This window comes from Hydractinia symbiolongicarpus, chromosome 2, assembly GCF_029227915.1.
Source record: "Hydractinia symbiolongicarpus strain clone_291-10 chromosome 2, HSymV2.1, whole genome shotgun sequence".
In the NCBI taxonomy this organism is placed as follows: domain Eukaryota; kingdom Metazoa; phylum Cnidaria; class Hydrozoa; order Anthoathecata; family Hydractiniidae; genus Hydractinia; species Hydractinia symbiolongicarpus.
The window spans coordinates 17,062,999-17,081,371 of NC_079876.1; the positions used below are offsets into that span (position 1 = coordinate 17,062,999).

The 18,373-nt window shown below is 35.5% G+C and overlaps 3 protein-coding genes across 3 annotated transcripts in view; 2 read left to right on the forward strand and 1 right to left on the reverse strand.

Annotated features, from left to right (window-relative positions):
• Positions 1-13,078, reverse strand: part of LOC130629716 (splicing regulatory glutamine/lysine-rich protein 1-like) — a 46,964-nt gene extending 33,886 nt beyond the window's left edge. The window contains exon 1 of the mRNA XM_057443042.1: positions 12,964-13,078. Coding sequence (XP_057299025.1) covers positions 12,964-13,078 — 115 coding nt within the window. The remainder of the gene's footprint in view (positions 1-12,963) is intronic.
• Positions 59-18,011, forward strand: LOC130629713 (uncharacterized). Its single transcript, XM_057443034.1, has 15 exons — positions 59-493; positions 2,982-3,175; positions 4,500-4,776; positions 5,297-5,596; positions 5,845-9,453; positions 9,944-10,156; positions 11,015-11,214; positions 11,783-12,212; positions 12,555-12,754; positions 13,825-14,257; positions 14,565-14,894; positions 15,675-15,874; positions 16,151-16,460; positions 16,714-17,025; positions 17,514-18,011. The coding sequence occupies exons 1-15, from the start codon at positions 151-153 to the stop codon at positions 17,570-17,572; spliced, it is 7,410 nt and encodes a 2,469-aa protein (XP_057299017.1). The 5' UTR covers positions 59-150; the 3' UTR covers positions 17,573-18,011.
• LOC130629717 (methyltransferase-like protein 22) lies at positions 1,150-2,473 on the forward strand. Its single transcript, XM_057443043.1, has one exon. It carries the CDS (start codon positions 1,458-1,460, stop codon positions 2,454-2,456), a length of 999 nt encoding a protein of 332 aa, XP_057299026.1. The 5' UTR covers positions 1,150-1,457; the 3' UTR covers positions 2,457-2,473.
• Positions 18,012-18,373: the final 362 nt, after the last annotated feature.

The window sequence follows — 18,373 nt, forward strand, 5'->3', positions numbered from 1 at the left end:
ACTTGCTGAAAAAAAAGAAAATGGCGACCTACATTCAAATAAAGTGAAATATATGCTAGCAGCAAAACGAGTTTGTGTGGCTTTGATCACCTTGGTAGTAGGGCGAGGCAATGCGGTTATGACGCAGGGGTTATGTTATATTAACGCACAATGTTACGTGAAGAAAAAAAAAGTATAGCGAGGAAACTGGATGAACCTTATACTAAACGTCTGTGTGGATGCAACGCGCAAACAAAGTTGCTTACCTTAGATAAAAGACTAAGAAAAAATTCGTTGAAATGGATGCATATATGTCTATTTTTCCTATGTTGTATAATACCTCGAACTTCATGCGCTGTTTCGCCAGCATATATTTGGCCATTAGCTTATATATACAATCAAACAATACCAGTCACTCCACCAATGGTTGTAAATGGCGGAATTCAACAACTCGACGATCGTGGATTAAGTTTTGATGGTGAAACCGGTTGGATCGATGCCGGAGATTTTGAAGGTAAGGAATGACTCAATTTTGATCCCAGGACTTGTTTCTTTTTGTGTATCTAACGGCGAAACGAACATTTTTCGTCGGACTGTCATTAAGCGCCACGCCGATGAGAGACTAAAAAGCACGGGGAAGGAAATTAGAAAATGATTCTAGTACACAGTTTTATATTTTAATTCGTTTTAAAAACTCTACTCAACATTATTATTATCTACCCAGGATAGCATCTTCACTTCCTAATGTTATCAATGAAGGTTCTGCAAACGGAACCCAGTGCATTTAAAGTTCGTTCCCAGTTAAGTTACGAAATGCGTGCAAGCGCAACACTCGCTTAACGAGACAACCGCCTAAGATATCAATCCTATTCTCTTGCTGAACGCTAATCAGAAAGGATTGATTCACACTTTTATAATCTCTAGTATGACTGACTTAACCAGGGTTTCAGCTCACAAACGTTTTACTACAAAGCCATCACTCGTACCTGCCCCTGGGTGCTATATACATTTATATCGGCAGAAAACGCAAAAAGTGTATTTGGCACCCGAACTCGTTTATGAGACCAGTTTTGGCGAAGTTGCTCGTGGTATTTTGTTGTCGTTAAATTTGCAGATCTGTTAGCGAGCATGCTAAATGCACTGATCTTTTATTCAAACGTTAAACAGTGGACTATTTTTGCAAAATTCTGATTTTGTTGAAATGTAAGATGCGCGAAAAGATGCCACTCTTTCTTGTACTTCCGTGATCAATCTAACCAGCGCGCGCGAGGGGACGACGGGGTTGCTTATTTGTACTTTGCCATTATCTGTTCTGTTTAATACACGCCCTCCTTTGAGTTTTCTGGGAAAACTTGTAAAATTCTGCGAATCTGAAAGTGAATGTTCCTTGCTGTTAAAAATACGTTTTTTTACTGTATTTCATTCGGGTGTGTTCACTTTCCACTGTATTTTCTTTAACAATTTATAATACCGATAAAATGGGTGACTATGATGATTTGGTATTATCAGAAGTGCACATAAATCCAGAAGACCAACCAGTTGATAATGCTTTTGTTTCGCGCTTTATTCTGAAAGTTTCTGACGATTTAGTTGAAGATACAAGTTCAAATGAATATTGCACTAAATATGACAGTGATGGTGATGTGATATATAGAAAAGAGTATTTACAACTTCAAAATGAAGTTGCAATAACCATCAAACATCACCATGCTACCCCATTAGATAAAGTTGGAAAGCAAATGTGGAATGGGTCTTTTGTAATGGCTGATTACATTTTGAATAGTTCTGATATTAAAGAGAAATATTGTCTTGAACTAGGATGTGGTATTGGGTTTTCATCCATTGTTTGTGCCATGAAATCTAAACATTTATATTGCACAGATTACAGTGACGAGATTTTACAGCTATGTTCAGAAAACGTTAATTTAAACGAGCTTGCATATAACAATGATGCACCTCTTTTATCTTCTGATGAATACATAAAAATTCGTAATCTGGATTGGTTTGATACCAATTTAAAAGATTTCAACCACAGTGAAGTTAATAGTGTTTTTAACGAATTTCTTTATAAGAATAGTAAGAGAAATGTATCAGAAAAATTTATTTGGCAGGAAAATGACATTTCGTGTCTTCAGAAAACCAATCTAATATTTGCTGCTGACTGTATATACGATGAAACTCTTACAGAAAAACTATTTAATGCAATTTTTTTCTTTGTTTTTTTATCAAGACAAAAAGAGGTTACCGTTTATTTATCCATAGAGAAAAGAATAAATTTCACTATAGAAGATGTAGATGTCGCAGCATCGTCATATAATCATTTAATGCTGATGTTTACAGGTTTGAAAAATGGTAGTTTTGGGGATGTATTTAAAGGAAATTGCGTTATCGAAGAAGTCCCACTTACCTTTTCTCAGCATATAGATTATAACCGAACAAAATATTTACAGCTGTGGAAAATTTTGTTTGCAAAATAAAGGTGTTATGACATCGATTTGTTGTTCTTTCATTTCTTTTACACATTTTTTTGAATTATCAATGCTATCTTTAAATATATTTTATTATGTCAATGGTGTAATCCATACTTTAAAATTAAGCGGTTAAGCTTAATTGGGAAATTTTTATGTTTTCTTTGGTAAACATCCCATGAACAATACTTTAAAATATGTTCTAAATACTTGTTTATAAATACAGTAAAATAATCTATTTAATTTCCTTATAGTCTTTCATTTCAGTCTGTCCCTTTTCTTATGATTACTTATTTACTGTTAAAAACTATTATGCGTAATGACATCAGGCATCCTGCATTATAAAAAAAACATACAACCAAATAAAGGCTGAACTCAAAAAAAAAGGTTGTAAAAATTTTCACAGAAAGTTAGAATTTTAAAAAATACAATAAGCTTCACATATTTGCTTAAATAAATTCCTGATGCTGATTATAAATATGATATGTGTTTACTTTTTATTTGAAATCAGATTTCATTTCACTTTTTTTTTAGGTGAATGCATTGCACAGCCTTTAACATGTAGAAGTGGTTTGTCTCTTGGAATGCGTATTAAGCTTGACAATGTTGCATCTGACTCGAAGCAAAACTTCATCTTTGATTCTGGTGGACAAAATGGGAAAGGCATATCAGTATTTTTGCAAGACGATAAGTTTTTTGTCGTAGTAGGTTCAAAAGGATTGTGGCAGGTTAGTACAGTACTACTTAAATGTAACTTTACCTGTAAGCAATAGTTTTCACGAGCTTTCGGTAGTTTAAGAACTTTTGTTCTTATTATTAACCCATATTATTAACCCATATTATTAACCCATGACCTATTTCTGCTTATTAAACATTATTAAACATTAGAGTTCATGTCTTGCACAAGAATCTTTATTTATATTTATTTATCTTATTCTATTTATTGACAAATCATATTTATACAGGAGGTATATACTTCAACAAACGTAATTTAATTAATATAGTGTCATGGGATGGATCTAAGAATTTAAATAACAAGGCTAAGTTTACACACCAACAATCATTTAAAAAAAGGAAACATGTTGTACGAAACTTCGAAATTGCATATTTCTTAAACAACAGTAGGAGGCTAAAAAATTGCCATAGTTTATGCTAAAACAGTAAGAAAACGATGCTAGGAGCTTATTAAAAGTTGTGATGTTTTGTTCCAAAATAACAAGAAAATTTCCCATAGAAGCTTTAAAATCATTATGTTTCATAAAATGACAAGAAACAATCCTACAAAGTTTAAAATTTTCAGTATTTTTTTCCAGAATGAAAAGAAATATTTTTTCTCAGCTTATCTATCATTGTTTTTCAAGATTTTTAAGAAGTTTTGATGAGGCCAAAATATATAGGAATAAGACAAAATAAATTTTTACGTTAAAAACCAAAAATTAAAAGCGTGTACATCTTTAAAGAAACAACACTCTTTCTAGACAGAATGTAAAAATATATTATGTGTCTATTTGCAAAATTAAATCTTTGCAAATTCACTTTTGTACCATTCAAAAAATTAATACTAGAAACGATTTATTTGTTAAAATTAATCTTTAAAAAAATTTGTTTTAAACTTTTCTTCTTTTCTCCTTCATCTTTATTACAAGCTTTCTTTATAGCTTTTTTACACTTTTTTAAACATTCCGTGAATAATCTCTGCAACCCATTTCTAAATCCACTAATAGCTAGATTAGGATGGTTGACGATGTCAAAATTGGTCCATTTGTGAAATTAAATCGAATTATCTGAAATTGACCTATTCTTAAAAATTAGTCTTTGCAAAATACACTTTTTTGACCTTGTGAAAATAAGTCTTTACAAAAATTAATCAAGTTATTGTAACTTCACAAGCATTAATTTTGAATTCCTTTATTCATCTTTTTCTTCGCAATCTTTTCTTCCACATTCATTTTATCCCTATTAACATATTACTTATTTTAATCTTCATCAGCTTTGATAAAACATTATATTTTGGAAAGATAGAATTTTATAATATATTCATTTTAATTTCAGGTTTCCACAGTACTTGAAAAGAATAAATGGCATTTTGTTTTGGCAACCTGGAATGCCACAAAGGGATTATTTTTATTTATTGATGGGCCACTTGTTACTTCATCTAACGACATTCAACCACTGCAAGCAACAACCCGGGAGAATAGTAATCACATCACAATCGGCAAAGCTAACACAGGAGCTCTCGATACATTTGGAAAATTTAACATGGAAATGATTGCAGTCTTCAACGCATTTGTCCCTGATGGAAGAGTTTATATGTCTTATTCCTATTCACGTAAGTCTAAAAAATGTATCTGTGTGAACCTTTGCAAATTTTTGCCTAATTTAATAAAATCTCCAAGCAGGAAGAAAATGCATACAAATTATTAAATTCAGTTCTTTCAATAATTTTGGGTATAATAAAAAGCTCTTATACCATCCAATAATTTAATAAAATTATGAAGCAGAAAGAAAATGCATACAAATTATTGCATTCAATTTTTCCAAGTTTATGAAAAATAAACAATTGCAAAATTTGATTTATATATACTAAGGAAGTTACTATTCCAAATACATTGTCTACTTCTGCATGTTATGTTTTCAGTTGATTTTTTACAAAAAAAATGGAAGAGCTACATCCAAGTTAGTAATAACACTGTACAAAGCATAAGAATCAAGGTTATCCTTTATATAGATACCTAGCAGATCTTCAAAAGCTATATCAAAATTTTTCTTGTGGTTTTGACCATTTTTTTGCTTAGAATATGTAAACTTATAAGCAAAAAAGGTTTTCAGACCATTTTGTATGTCTTTAGCGCCTGGTCAACAAAATGGTAATATTCGTTATGTCAATGCTCGCTTCATAAACAAAGGAAAAACGGATGTTCGAATATTCCCTGATCGGGGTGTTAAAAGACAAATTGGTTATGGTGTTGCTAAAAAATCCTCGACCTTGTTAGAGTTTGTGCTGAGAGAAGGTCCCTTGCCATATGGCATGGATTTCTTGGTGCGCAACAATGATTCAAATGTTATTTTGAAATTGAATGACAAAGAGTGGATCCATGTTGATGCAGCTGATGATATTCAAGTTGTTGCTGAAATTACAATCACAGATGGTATTGTTTGGTTTTGTTTCTTCTATTTCTTATTTGGTTGAATATGTACTTCTTGAATTTAGGGTTTGTCCCTATCCATATTGTTGTTTATATCTGATTAAATACCGATGCTTGTGTTTACATACTTACTTACTTACTAATATATTTTTATTCCAAGAGTTTTTCGTTCAAGGGTTTAATGTAATGTCTTTACGCCGGCTCATTATTAGAATTTAGATTGCAGATGTTGCTTTAATTTTTTTGTTTAGACAAAGTCATAAAAATGGTTTTCTCAACAAAGGGCATTATCCCCAATTTTTACCCAAAGAATGAGAAAAGACCAGGAACTGAAAAGTTAAATAAATCTGGAAGTGAGTCGTTACAAACTGCAACTCAAAACAAAAATGGAGGACATCAAACAGATCAAGTTACATCAACGGTGGTGGACGCCATGCTTACTCCGATCAACACAACTATGTTTCCTCCACAGGTGACATCGTCAAACAAGAACACTCCTGTGTCTTCGATAAGTAAACTATTGTTGAAATCAACCAAAACTCCTAGTCTAACAGAAAGTACAAAAAGTATTGAAGAAGCAAAGGCCCCAGCAAGCACAACCACCACTACTTCAGCAGCAGCAGCAGCAGAAACCACTACCACTGCTACCACCACATTACCCACTACTACCACCACTACTACTACCACGACAACAACAACAACAACCACTGCAGTCCCAATTATGACAACTACGTCAACACCTGCTGTAAAACCTGTAGAAACAAGTACTAGTACTCCTCCAGAATCAACAACAACAACGATGAAGACCAAAACAACAACGACAGAGGTTAAAACAACACCAAATACATCCACTCTGTCCACCACTAAACAAGTTACTGTAGCGCCTGTGATCACAACAACGAAGAAACAGACTGCATTTGTTACGCATACTATTGAAAAGGTTGTAACTACAGCGGCTCCTGTCACAGAATCAAAAACAAAAAAACCATTGGAGCTGACAACTAAATTTCCTTCAAGAACAAAGCCGTTACCAGAAAGTGGACTTTCTGATTTAGACAGTGATACATCTAATAAAGACAAAACAGCTGAGGGCAACAAAAGTAGTGGATCTAAGAATACCGAAAATGAAGAATGGTCACATTCTCTTACTGAAGTTGGGGACTCTGGCTCGCATAGGCCTGGCGAAGGAAGAACTGACACGTCTAGTTCAGAGGAAGGGACACAGCCGGATCTTGTTACAGGAACATGTCTTACCTGCAAGCAAGAGAAAATTGTGATATCTTCAGAGAAGAACAATAATGAAAGTGCTCTGGACAACATGAAAGTTTTAAGCTCTATCCATGGAAATATAAATACGAGTTCAGGTAGTAATGTTACTGATCTGTCAAAGGAAGGGATTAGCTCTACTTTATCAAAGGAGGAAGGGAAATGGGAACAACAGCATGTAGAAAAGGGAACTGAAGAGAAAGAAACAAGTGATAAAAAACCCGACATTGTGCTTAAACCAGAAACATCAAATGAGAAAGGCAAGAAACCTGAAACAACCTTGACCCCACCGAAGGACACCAACGTTGACCAAAATTCTAAAGAAGAAAAAAAACCCAGCACCGGTACCTCAAATCCACAAGTTGGTAAAGAGCAACCACCCCAAGCAACAGGACAAGGTGAATCCTCAAACAAACAAGATAAAAAACCAGTGGTATCTACTAGTCAGGAATCAAAGGGTTCTCACCAGAACGGTTCTGGATCACAAATCAACAAACCGAGTAAGAAACCAGATGTTTCTGAATTTAAGCCTGTGGTGACAAAACCAGGTCAGGAAACATCATCAGGGACATCCACTGGTCAAAATATTTCTCCTACACCTTCTCCCCGTCCTAGTAGCATGCCTGAAGGAACTCCAGCTAGCACTACCGAATCAAAGCCTGACAAGGCAGTCTCCAAACCAAACGTACCCGATTCTAAACCGGAACAGGTGGCGACAAAACCAAGTCAGGAAACATCAGCAGGAACATCCACTGGCCAAAATGTTCCTCCTACACCTTTTCCTCATCCCAGTGACATATCTCCAGTTAGTCAAACGATAAAACCAATCGATTTTCAGACATCTGTGGCAGAACAAAGCATTCAACCTGGTAATATTCCAGGAACCCCATCCACAACACAGATACCTGTAGTATTACCAGGGCTTCAGACACCCTCGCCTGGACCAGGGCAAAGCTTAGTAGCCTCTACTGAACAACCAAAGCTACCACAACCACCAGTGCCTGGACAAGGCATATCTTCTTCCTCTACTTCTGCTGGAGGTTGGACAGGTTCATCAAGTGTTCAAGTGGGACAAAGTGGAAATACAGGCCAAGGAGGTACTATTTCAATACCTGTGGATGTACTTGGTCAACTTGGAATAGGAAGTGGATCAAATGTACCATCAGGGCAAGGTCTGCAACCTGGTGGCACATCTCAAACTACCAACACAGGCGGATCAATTCAAATTGGTGCAACACAGGGCGACAATACAGGCGGGTCAGTTCAAACTGGCAAAACACAGACTGGCACAAACTGGCGGTTTCAAACTGGAGATGCACAGTTAGGAATATCTCAACAAAGTGGTTGTGTGCAATCTGGTGGGGCGCAGTTGTGTGCTGGAACGCCACCACCTGTCGTTACGACCACAACACCCAAGTTGTTGCAAGAATCATCCACCATAAGCACCACCACCACTACCACCACAACCACTACGCAAGCACCTACAACAACCACTACCACAACTGCAGCCACAACAACCATCATGGAAAAACGCACAACCAAGCCTATAACATGGCGCACCTCTCCGATACCAACAACGAGAACTCCACTAAGCACAAAATACATCACAAACCCCTCACCCACCAATAAAGTCTCCACAACAGTAAGGAAAACGAAGAAGCCTACAAAGTCTAGAGTAACTTATCCGAAACCAGTTATCCCAAGTCGAGCTGGTGGAAACGACTGTCTCAATTTTCCAAATTGTAATCCTTCGCTAATTGGAGTTAATTCTAATAGCAACGTTGCTGGAGAGATGGGCGTGTCCGTACTTACACCACATCCAAACCCTGGTGGAAATCCAAATCAAGCAGACATTTATAACGTTTACCAACAGCTGCCTGGTCAAACGCAAACTCAAGCCATACAAATAGACGAACTTACTAAAATTAATTTTGGTGACATGGGGAAAAATAATCACAATAATAAACCTGTTGCGGCAACTAAAAACCAGAATGACTGTCTAAATTTTCCAAACTGTAATCCTTCAGTACTTGGAGTTAATTTTAATGGCAAAGTTGCTGGACAAATGGGCGTAGCCGTACTTACACCGCATTCAAACGGACAACAGTATACTGTACAGAATCATGTTTTTGACGTGAAGAGTCCAATCGTTGCTGGGGGTGGTTTCAACCAACGTCCTATACCTCCGTATAACCAAAATCAACATTTGCCAAACAACCTACCCACATTGAGTAATATTATACAAGGCGGGCAGCAAGTGGGTTATTTCGGTCAAAATTTTTACCCACAATACACTGCTCAGACACAGCAGTATACACCGCGGTACCAAGGAAACAACTTCGGTATTCTTGGAAGTCCACAAGTTTTGAATTGGAGAGACGCACATCTTAAGTCGCGGTCTAAAGATGGTAGCGAAGCTGTTATGGACGACGAAATGTTGAACTCGATTAAAGATATTTCAAGCGGGAATTTGATTTATACGTCCAATAACGCAAAACTCGATAATATATCACCCGGAAAACTATGGAGAAACTCAATGTTAATCACCATTAATAAAGGCTTACCCATCATGACGTCAGCACATTTTGTTACAGGTAGGCCGATACATAAATTCATTTTTTCATGACATTAAAAAAAGTACAATCAGAACTTATTAAATGTAATGTGTTTCTTATTCAGTTAGTCACCTTTTTATCTAATAAAATTTTTGTAACATAGTCAGTTTTTCCCATCACGAAATAGGCAAATAATTATACAATTTTTTAGAATAATGTTTTTTTCTGAAAAGAAGAATTTGAAACATTTTGAATTTAGTGCGCTAAAAAAGATCAAGCAATAATCGGCGAAACACGTAGCCGACAGAAAACAAAGCTAGTAAAAATGGTGGTCGATAAAAAAATTAAGTTGATTAAAAAAAATTAATCACTTAGATTAAAAAATTAGTTAATTTTTTTGACCAATAAAATGCATAAACTGAAAATTAGCAAATTATCGAGCATAAATTTGTTTATTCGTTTACTTTTTGGTGTATTTATTTGTTGGTTTGTTTGTTTGTTCATTTCCTTACTTCGTTTTCTATGTTAGACAAAGAGGAAGACAAAGCGAGAAATCTACCCTCTGCTGGATCAAAAGAAACGTTATCAGGCTATACTGGAGCTACGCTGTTGTTGAATGACATTGAAAAGGGCGTCATCAAGTCAAAACCTCCTTTGAAAACACACGGCAACATAAGAAAGTGGCAGGGCGGTTTGAAATTTGATGGAAAAACTGCTTGGGTCAATGCTAATATACTCGATGGTAATGACAAATTTTTACAGTATTATAGTAGCAGTCATTTTAATTTTTTAAATAACGCCTTACCATTATACTTTTTTCAAGTAACGCCCCACTTATTAAAACGCCTTACTTATTAGAACGCCCTAATTATTTAAACGGCCCAATTATTAGAACGTCTCAATTATTAAAACGCCTAAATCTTTTTTCCTTTAAAATATATCTTTATTTCTTGTTTCATTTTCCATCCTTTGCTTTTTCCTGTTATATTTATCTTCTTCACTCCTATCATTTTTCATCATTTTTCATCATTTTTCATCATTTTTCATCATTTTTCATCATTTTTCATCATTTTGCATCATTTTTCATCATTTTTCATCATTTTTCATCATTCATCACCATTTTTCATCATTTTTCATCATTTTTCATCATTTTTCATCATTTTTCATCATTCATCACCTCCTACGCTGCTGGTGCTACGTTTAAACACCATTTATGAAAGTCTAAATATTTCACGCTAATTTGGATATAGCGCCCTCTTTAAAAAATACATAGGTTTGAAAATGCAAGGGGGTAAATTTTAAAAAGTAGCGAGGAGAAGTAATAAATAGTCTGTTTTTTTAATTTTTGATAATAAAAGTATTTCGTCTAGCCTCATCTTCAGAGTCTATTGCCTGAAGCCGCTACACCCGGGGCGGATTTCATGGGGACGAGATTGACCTGAAATATGTGATACAAAATACTTAGCAAACGGGCTATGATTAAATGAGGCAAATGTTTAGTTTGCTTCGCCTCCCCAGATTCGTTTAGTATATTTTTGTATGGTCGTTAGGTAATACCATCATACCAAGTCTGTTAGAGACGTTTAAAATTATTTTCTAGTTGCCTACTTGGCGCATCCTTCGTTAGCTACTGATGGCTTTGCAATTGGGTTCAAGCTCATGTTCGACAGCTCGATCGTGAATATCTCGCTACCGAAATACATCCTTGATTCAGGGGGCACGGATGGACAGGGTGTGAGTGTTTTTATAGACGATGCGAAGATGTTTGTCATCGTGGCTGACAGTAAAAAAATGTGGCAGGTAGGAATGTATATGCTTTGATAGATGTTTATTTTATTCTCATTGTTTAACCCTTATAACATGGTTTGTGTACAAACTTTCGAAGTGTGGAAACGTCCTGAATTTACTGTCACCCACTTTGTTTATGTCGAAACTAATCAAACTTTAGGATGACAACTATCTATTGTGTACAACATGGTATAGAATCTCGCGAAGTGAGGAAAGTCTTAAAGATTGGAGATTCCTGTCATTATTTTTTTGAAAAAAAAACAAAAAAAATTGATCACTTATTTTACGATTTTATTCTATTCAATGAGGTTTACATTGGTCTGTGCGTCAAAAGAAAGTTGAAATTTAAGCATTTTTTACGGCCGCGCGTAACTGACTTTGTAAGAAATAACGGCCGCTAACACAGACACATTTCATTAACTCGAAAAGGCTTCTTTGTTCAACTTTTGAGTTACCGTTAGAACCACGTGCTAATAAAGCATCGGCAACCTCGTTTCCAAGGCTCTTTAGATACTTGCCATTATTTAATAGCGAATAAAAACACCGAGAACGAGATTAAAACTTTGCGTTAATTTTTCAGGTGAGCACAACTTTGTATGCAGACGAATGGATGTACATAATGTTCGGATGGAAACAATCAAAAGGTCTCTACCTCTACATCAACGGAATGAAAAAGGTTGAAGATGCCACACCCACCCAGAGCACCTCCCCAGATGTTAAATCAAATGACGTCATCATTGGTGCAAATCGGAAACAAGATGTGGATTCTTTTATGTTAATGTACATCGCTGCAATTGATATTACCCCGAATTTCCCCGATACGAAAGAACTCTTGGAGTTTTCTCCCCCGGTTTTCAAGCCGGATTTTGTTTTAACGTTCTCTTCATTAAATGGTGACTCCGTTCGAAACTATCCTGATTTGAAGGCGCATGGTACAGTGAGGGAGAGCAGGGGAGTGTTACAGTTTGATGGTGTTCATGCATTTTTACATGACACTGGTAAATTTGCAGGTATTATTATCTGATTTATTATTTTTTTATAACAAACAAATTTGGCGAAGAAACACTAGTACGGAGAGTTCTTTTAAATAAGAATCCATTTTCCAAGATGGTAAAAATTTTTTATTAAAATATTTGTGAGCGATGTACCTATATAACAAGCAAAAATATTTTATGCACACATTTTTTCGCGATATTTTATAAATTTTTTTTCGCGTTTAATTCACACGAAGGTAGATTCTATTGTTGCAATTGCTAATTTTTCTTTTTTCTTTCTTGTACATTTTCTTACTATGATGCCCAGCTTAGATTCAGGCTGCCCTACATTTACCGTTCTCATTTCCATTTATTTAGACACTTTTATTATGATGCCCAGCTTAGATCCGGCTGGCCTAACATTTACCGTAAAGTTCAAGTTCAATCGAAACATGCTTGATGCAAAGGACGAGAAATTCATATTGGACACTGGAGGGTGGCTAGGCCATGGTGTGTCATTGTTCGTACATGACAGCCTGCTGACTGCTGTTGTTGGAAGTAAAGGACGCGTCTGGGTGGTATGTAGCTACACAGTTATTGTACCTTCGCCTGCAGGAATTTTTGTCTCTTCCTCCCATTTCAAAAAACGCAGAAATCCCTCGGAACAAGGGTGCTTTTTTTGGAATGTTTTGTTCCGTATTTACTCAAATGTTTTCATCATCCACACCTTACTAAGGGATTGAGTACTAGCTTCGTCTGAAATAATTTAACAAACAAAAGATTCTACCTTGCTCATGGAATTCAGGCTTGTGGTAGCGAAAACAACGATATAATCTACTAGCTGTTCTTATAAACACAGTACTCTTTTGTCTCTTGATTTCGAATAACTTATCAACGGTCATTAAAGCGGTACTAAAAAGAGTGAGCTTTAATATATATTTTTCAGGGAAGGGCAACTGTTAGTGATGTTCGCATGAATGAATGCACATCAATTCGTTTGTTTCTTCTTTCAAAAGTTTTTCAGAATTGTCATATTTTTGCATTCATTTATCTCTTTGCTCGATGACCACGCCTTCTTTGCTCGATTGATATTATTTCGTTTATCTTACTCGCCGTTTTATTTATTAAATTTAGATTGTTTATAGATGTTATGTGTACTTAGCGCGTGTAACATCTCTAAAATGAACCTCTTTAGGAGTGAGTATACAAAAAAGTTCACCCTTGTTCCCAGGTTTTTTGTCTTTTTGATTTCGCATTAAGAAGGCAAAAAACCCTGGGGACGAGGGTGCCAAAAAGGTGTCATATTTTAAAAGACTTTTAATTCACTAAAACTTTTTGATGCATTAATGTATATATTTTTGAAAGCTTATATGATTTTCTATATAAATGGTATAAAAATTATTAAGAAAAATTTGGTTTAATAGACACGGATAAAAAACTTAGCCTTTGCTACAAGTAAGATCTTCTTTACAAAACTACCAAATTCTTATGATTCCTGTTTGCTTTTAACATCAATCTAAAAGTGATTTTTAAATTTCAATAGGGCGTTTCGTCTCCAAACTAATACTCAATCGACTAAATATGTCGAAGCGTAGTTCTTGTTGTCAATAATTATTTTTGACATTTTTGACGGGTTTTTTTTCCACAGGTTCAAACACCTGACTCCTCGTTCACATCATGGTGCTTTGTTTTGATCACGTGGCGTGACGATATGGGATTATATTTGTATATAAATGGTGCGCTAGTAGCGAAGGAGAAATCTTATAGATATCTTATTCAAGAATACGAACCTTTCGATAGCCTTACTGTTGGTTGCAGTATTCTAAAAAGTGCTGCAAGTTTCGGTAGATTCCAGTTAGCAATGATTTCGTTTTTTCCTACGTACACAACCATTGATGAGCTGATGAAGTTTTCGCCTCCACTCGTTTTGAGGCCGACGTTTGATTGGTTCTTTATGCTGCTGCAGAACAATTCAACTCTGACGTCACCACCGTTAAAAGTAAATGGCGACGTAAGATCGAATGAAAATGGACTAACGTTCGACGGAAGAAGTGGGTGGTTAAATGCTGGTAATTTGCAAGGTAAGTTTAACCAAGCCTCTTTGGTTTTTACCATTCTCGAATTTCAAAGCGACTTTCTTTATAGTTTGATAAATAACAATTTTTTAAAAATTATACACAGCTAAAGCAACAAATACAATAACAAGCCTTGTATTGATACCTTGCACATGCAAACAAAGTGATAGAGAAAGTCACGTGTAACAACAAAGTCACGTGATAAAAGCAAGTCAGGTGTTATGAATATATATTCCACGTACCATTAAACTGACAGAATATTTACTTCTTAAACTTACATCCGCTGTTACTCCGCCATGTTTTTTTTTGACAGACTCATCGGAGGAAAGCGCGGAAATTGTATGCGAACACTACCAGAAAGAGATTACGTGTGAACTGGGTCAAACAATAAAAGTGGCATACGCCAACTACGGGCGCACATCAGAAATTCCATGCCAAGGAAAACGAAAGTACATCACGACGAGTTGTAAATCGAAAAAATCTTTAGCAGTCGCAAAGTCACTTTGTAATGGCAAGAGGGCGTGTCGTTTGAAGGCGTTAAATTCTGTGTGGGGAAATGCTTGCCCGGGCGTCATTAAATATCTAGATATTAGATATCAATGTATTGGTGACATTCAACAAGATGGAAAAGCCCAACATGGAGGTAATTACGCTCTCTGTTTATACTTTAACTTTGATTGTGAATAACTTTTTTCTTTTGTAGAGAGGTGAGGTTTGTTTAAAAGAAACACGCTCTTGATACAGGCGTTTGATTCATATATCAGGCTCTACATTGGCGTTTTTATTTCAAGTCTTTTTTGGCGTTATGATATTAGAATAATCCTTAATCGGAAATATTTTATTTCTGTTTTTCGGGGACACGTTTAAGTACTAAATATTGTTCATGTGTAGAAAGATTATAAATTAGATTGTCAGATTTTATTCATATTTTCTAAAAAGTTATTTCTAAGGCCACCGTTTTCAAGATCACACTCGTCCCCAGGGTGTTTTTGCCTTCTTGACATGAGAGACGACTCTCTCATATCAAAAAGACAAAAAGTTCTGGGGACAAGGGTGATGTTGGGATATTCGCCAGAAATGATTGTTTTGCCGTTTGATACGTATCACATCACAGTGTCTGCGGCTGAATAGAAGACAGAATCCTTTTAATTCTTTTACTGTCTTGAAACTACCTGCTATGACTAACAACAAGTAAAAAGCCCTTAATGTTGATTGGTTACTGAAAACGAGGCTACTTTGTTGACCAACTGGTTACATTCAAAAGCCTAAACTTGTACTTTTAAAAAAAAATATTGACTGTGAAAAAAAGAAGGCATAAAAATACCACATTTTTCAAATTTTTTTCATACTTAATTGATTTAGAATTTTTAACCTAGGTCTCATTGCGAACACTTAATTACTTTTCCTCAAAATCTTCTCATAGCCCACTTCCTGACCAATCCATCCTTGACAAAGAAAGGTATTACTATCGCCATGAAAGTGAGGCTAGATCAAGAAGTCGAAAGATACGTCAAGCCGCACTATCTAGTCGATTCTGGTGGTAGTCAAGGCAGCGGTGTAGCCGTATACTTGAAAGATAAAAATCTGTTCTGTGAAATATCCACAAGAAATAAAACCTGGAGTGTAAGTGCTTTTTTTGATAAGCTTAAGAGGAAAAAAGTTAGGCGAGATATTTTGAAGTTTTGTTGAAATGCACCACATAAAATCCACGCTAAATTTGAACCAAATTCATCAATTCCTTCAAATATTGAAAACCAATTTAATTTTGAGAGCAATTATTTAAGTGACCTTTAAAAGATTGAGGTTTTCTCATTCTTCTCAGTCTTATCCTGGTTTTTGCTAAAATTTTTTATCTCATTACCTATGCACAAACAAATTAGTGAAATTTCTTGTTTCTAGCTCAACACACCAGTTGAAAGTGATGATTGGTTGTATATTCTCCTAACATGGAGCAAAAGTCAAGGAATGGTGTTGTATATTAACGGCGTTATTCGAAGTGTGTGTATTCGTCCGGAGAAAACCGTGCAAGCCAATCAAAACAAAGGCGCGGATATTTTAGCGATTGGTAAATCAACAGCCAATGAAAGCGATACTTTCGCTCGTTTCCAGATCACTTTGTTTACAGTTCTAAAAACGTTCACACCAAAGAGCGAAAGTTTTCGCACTTTTGCGTATTATGTTGGTAGAGCAATTACGAATGCTTTTGAAAGTAAGCGAGTCGTTTTTTAATCTCGTGTTTTTGCTCGATTGTTGCAAACGTCTTCAACCGATATAAACAATGATTGTTAAGTATGATGTAAATGTTTTGCTTGTGAGAAATAAAATAAGGCCTGTGTGTTAAAGATCTGTCAGATTATGGGTGAAGCATAAAAAAGTTGTGCTATCGAGTTAAATTTTAAAACACGTGTATGTTATTTACAAATGCTGTGACAACCATTGTTTCAGTTTTTATTCTTTTTTAGCTGCCTCGATGAGTCAAGAAACTGTACTAATATGCGAATACCAATCGAGAACAATATCTTGTCCAGCCGATCAAGTTATCGAGATTGTCTTTGCCAATTTCGGCCGTACCTCCTCGCGGCCGTGCGCTTGGGGAACTCACCACCAGACGAATTGTACGTTACCGAACGCCATTACGACAGCGAGAGAACGTTGCAATGGTTTGAATTCATGCCAGTTGATTGCGAAGAATTCTATGTGGAAAGGTAACCCGTGTCCTGGAATCATCAAATACGTCGAAGTGAAGTTTATTTGTGATGAAGTTGGTCCAGAAGGTATGGCGGCGTAACAATTTTGTGTTGTGTTAGTGTTATTCAAATAAACTATTTTCTGTCTTCGTGGCGCCGTTTTGAAATTGTGTAACTTTCTAAAACAGTCTTGCAAGCCAACTAAAAACCAGGAAAATTATAAAAAAATATATGTTCAAACAGGGAAATCAGGAAATGTGAGTGAAAAATCCAGTCCTGTGTTTTTCAATTTTCAATTTTCGATTCGATCCCACGGCTTATAGGGTTTTTTATATGAGAAGGAAATACGCGTCTAATCCTTATCAAAAAACGCTACAGGCCTTGGGATCGAGGATGTTCGATTTTAATCAATGTGAATATGGGATATCAATCATTTTCGACTTTTACCTAGGGTTTCCGGGGTTTTGCAGAGTTAGGGAAAGAAAGAGTCCAGGGTGAGCATGTGGTGTTCTATCAAGCTTATTACTGCTCTTCTTGTATGTGTCGCAAGATATTTTTGTTGTTGTTGTTTTTAGCCGTGACTAAATCATCATACATTGGCAACGAAGATCCCAACTCACTTGTGATACCATAAAACGTGTCATCTTTTACCCAACAAAAAGGTTGACTTTGCAAGATGACTTAGGAGACCTAGGGTTTAAGTTGTAAACATTGTAAAAACAACAAAAAAGTATATAAGATGTTGCTATGGAAACAAGACATCAGATCGAACAGAAGTTGTAGTGTTCGTGACAACCTGCAATAGAAGCGGTAGTCTTCTTAAAACGGCGAATTCATAACAATGAAAAGTTTTCGCGCAATTCGAATGTACTATCAGTAAATGCCATCACAGATCCTTAGTATAATATTAGTTGATTATTTTTGTATATTCATGTAAATTCACAGATTGATGGACGACAATAAAAAACATTTTAACATTGGGCAACAAATATACGGACCCGCAGTTATAATATTACACTGTATATTATATATGTTTAAAAAATAAAATATTTAGAATTTCTATTTAACCACCATTTTTTTGGTTTGTTTTTCTGTTATTTTATATTTTGCTAACCATTGTTATTTTGTCCACCTTTCATGTAAAAAAAGCTTCTCGCGTGAATTGTCCAAAAATAGATGACTTGTCAGTGTTATATTATACGGGCACATTCTTGTAGGTAGGACCGTAGAGGGTGAAATAATTTTTTAAAAGCACAAAATCTTTTTTTTTTAACTATATTTTAAGCATATATAGGGGAGTACAGTTAACTCCCGGTAACTTAGTCTTAAAAAATGAGGTTATAGTTGAAGCGAGGTCGAGAAACAATTACCGGGAAAAGGTGATAAAAACTGACATTTATCCAGTCCTCGATTTCCTCTTCTCGAGTAAAAAAGT

Coding starts and splice junctions, on each gene's coding strand:
- LOC130629713 (XM_057443034.1), top strand. CDS start 151: ATGTTACGTGAAGAAAAAAAAAGTATAGCGAGGAAACTGGATGAACCT. Junction 494..2,981: donor CGATGCCGGAGATTTTGAAG/GTAAGGAATGAC, acceptor CTTTTTTTTTAG/GTGAATGCATTGCACAGCCT. Junction 11,215..11,782: donor ACAGTAAAAAAATGTGGCAG/GTAGGAATGTAT, acceptor TTAATTTTTCAG/GTGAGCACAACTTTGTATGC.
- LOC130629717 (XM_057443043.1), top strand. CDS start 1,458: ATGGGTGACTATGATGATTTGGTATTATCAGAAGTGCACATAAATCCA.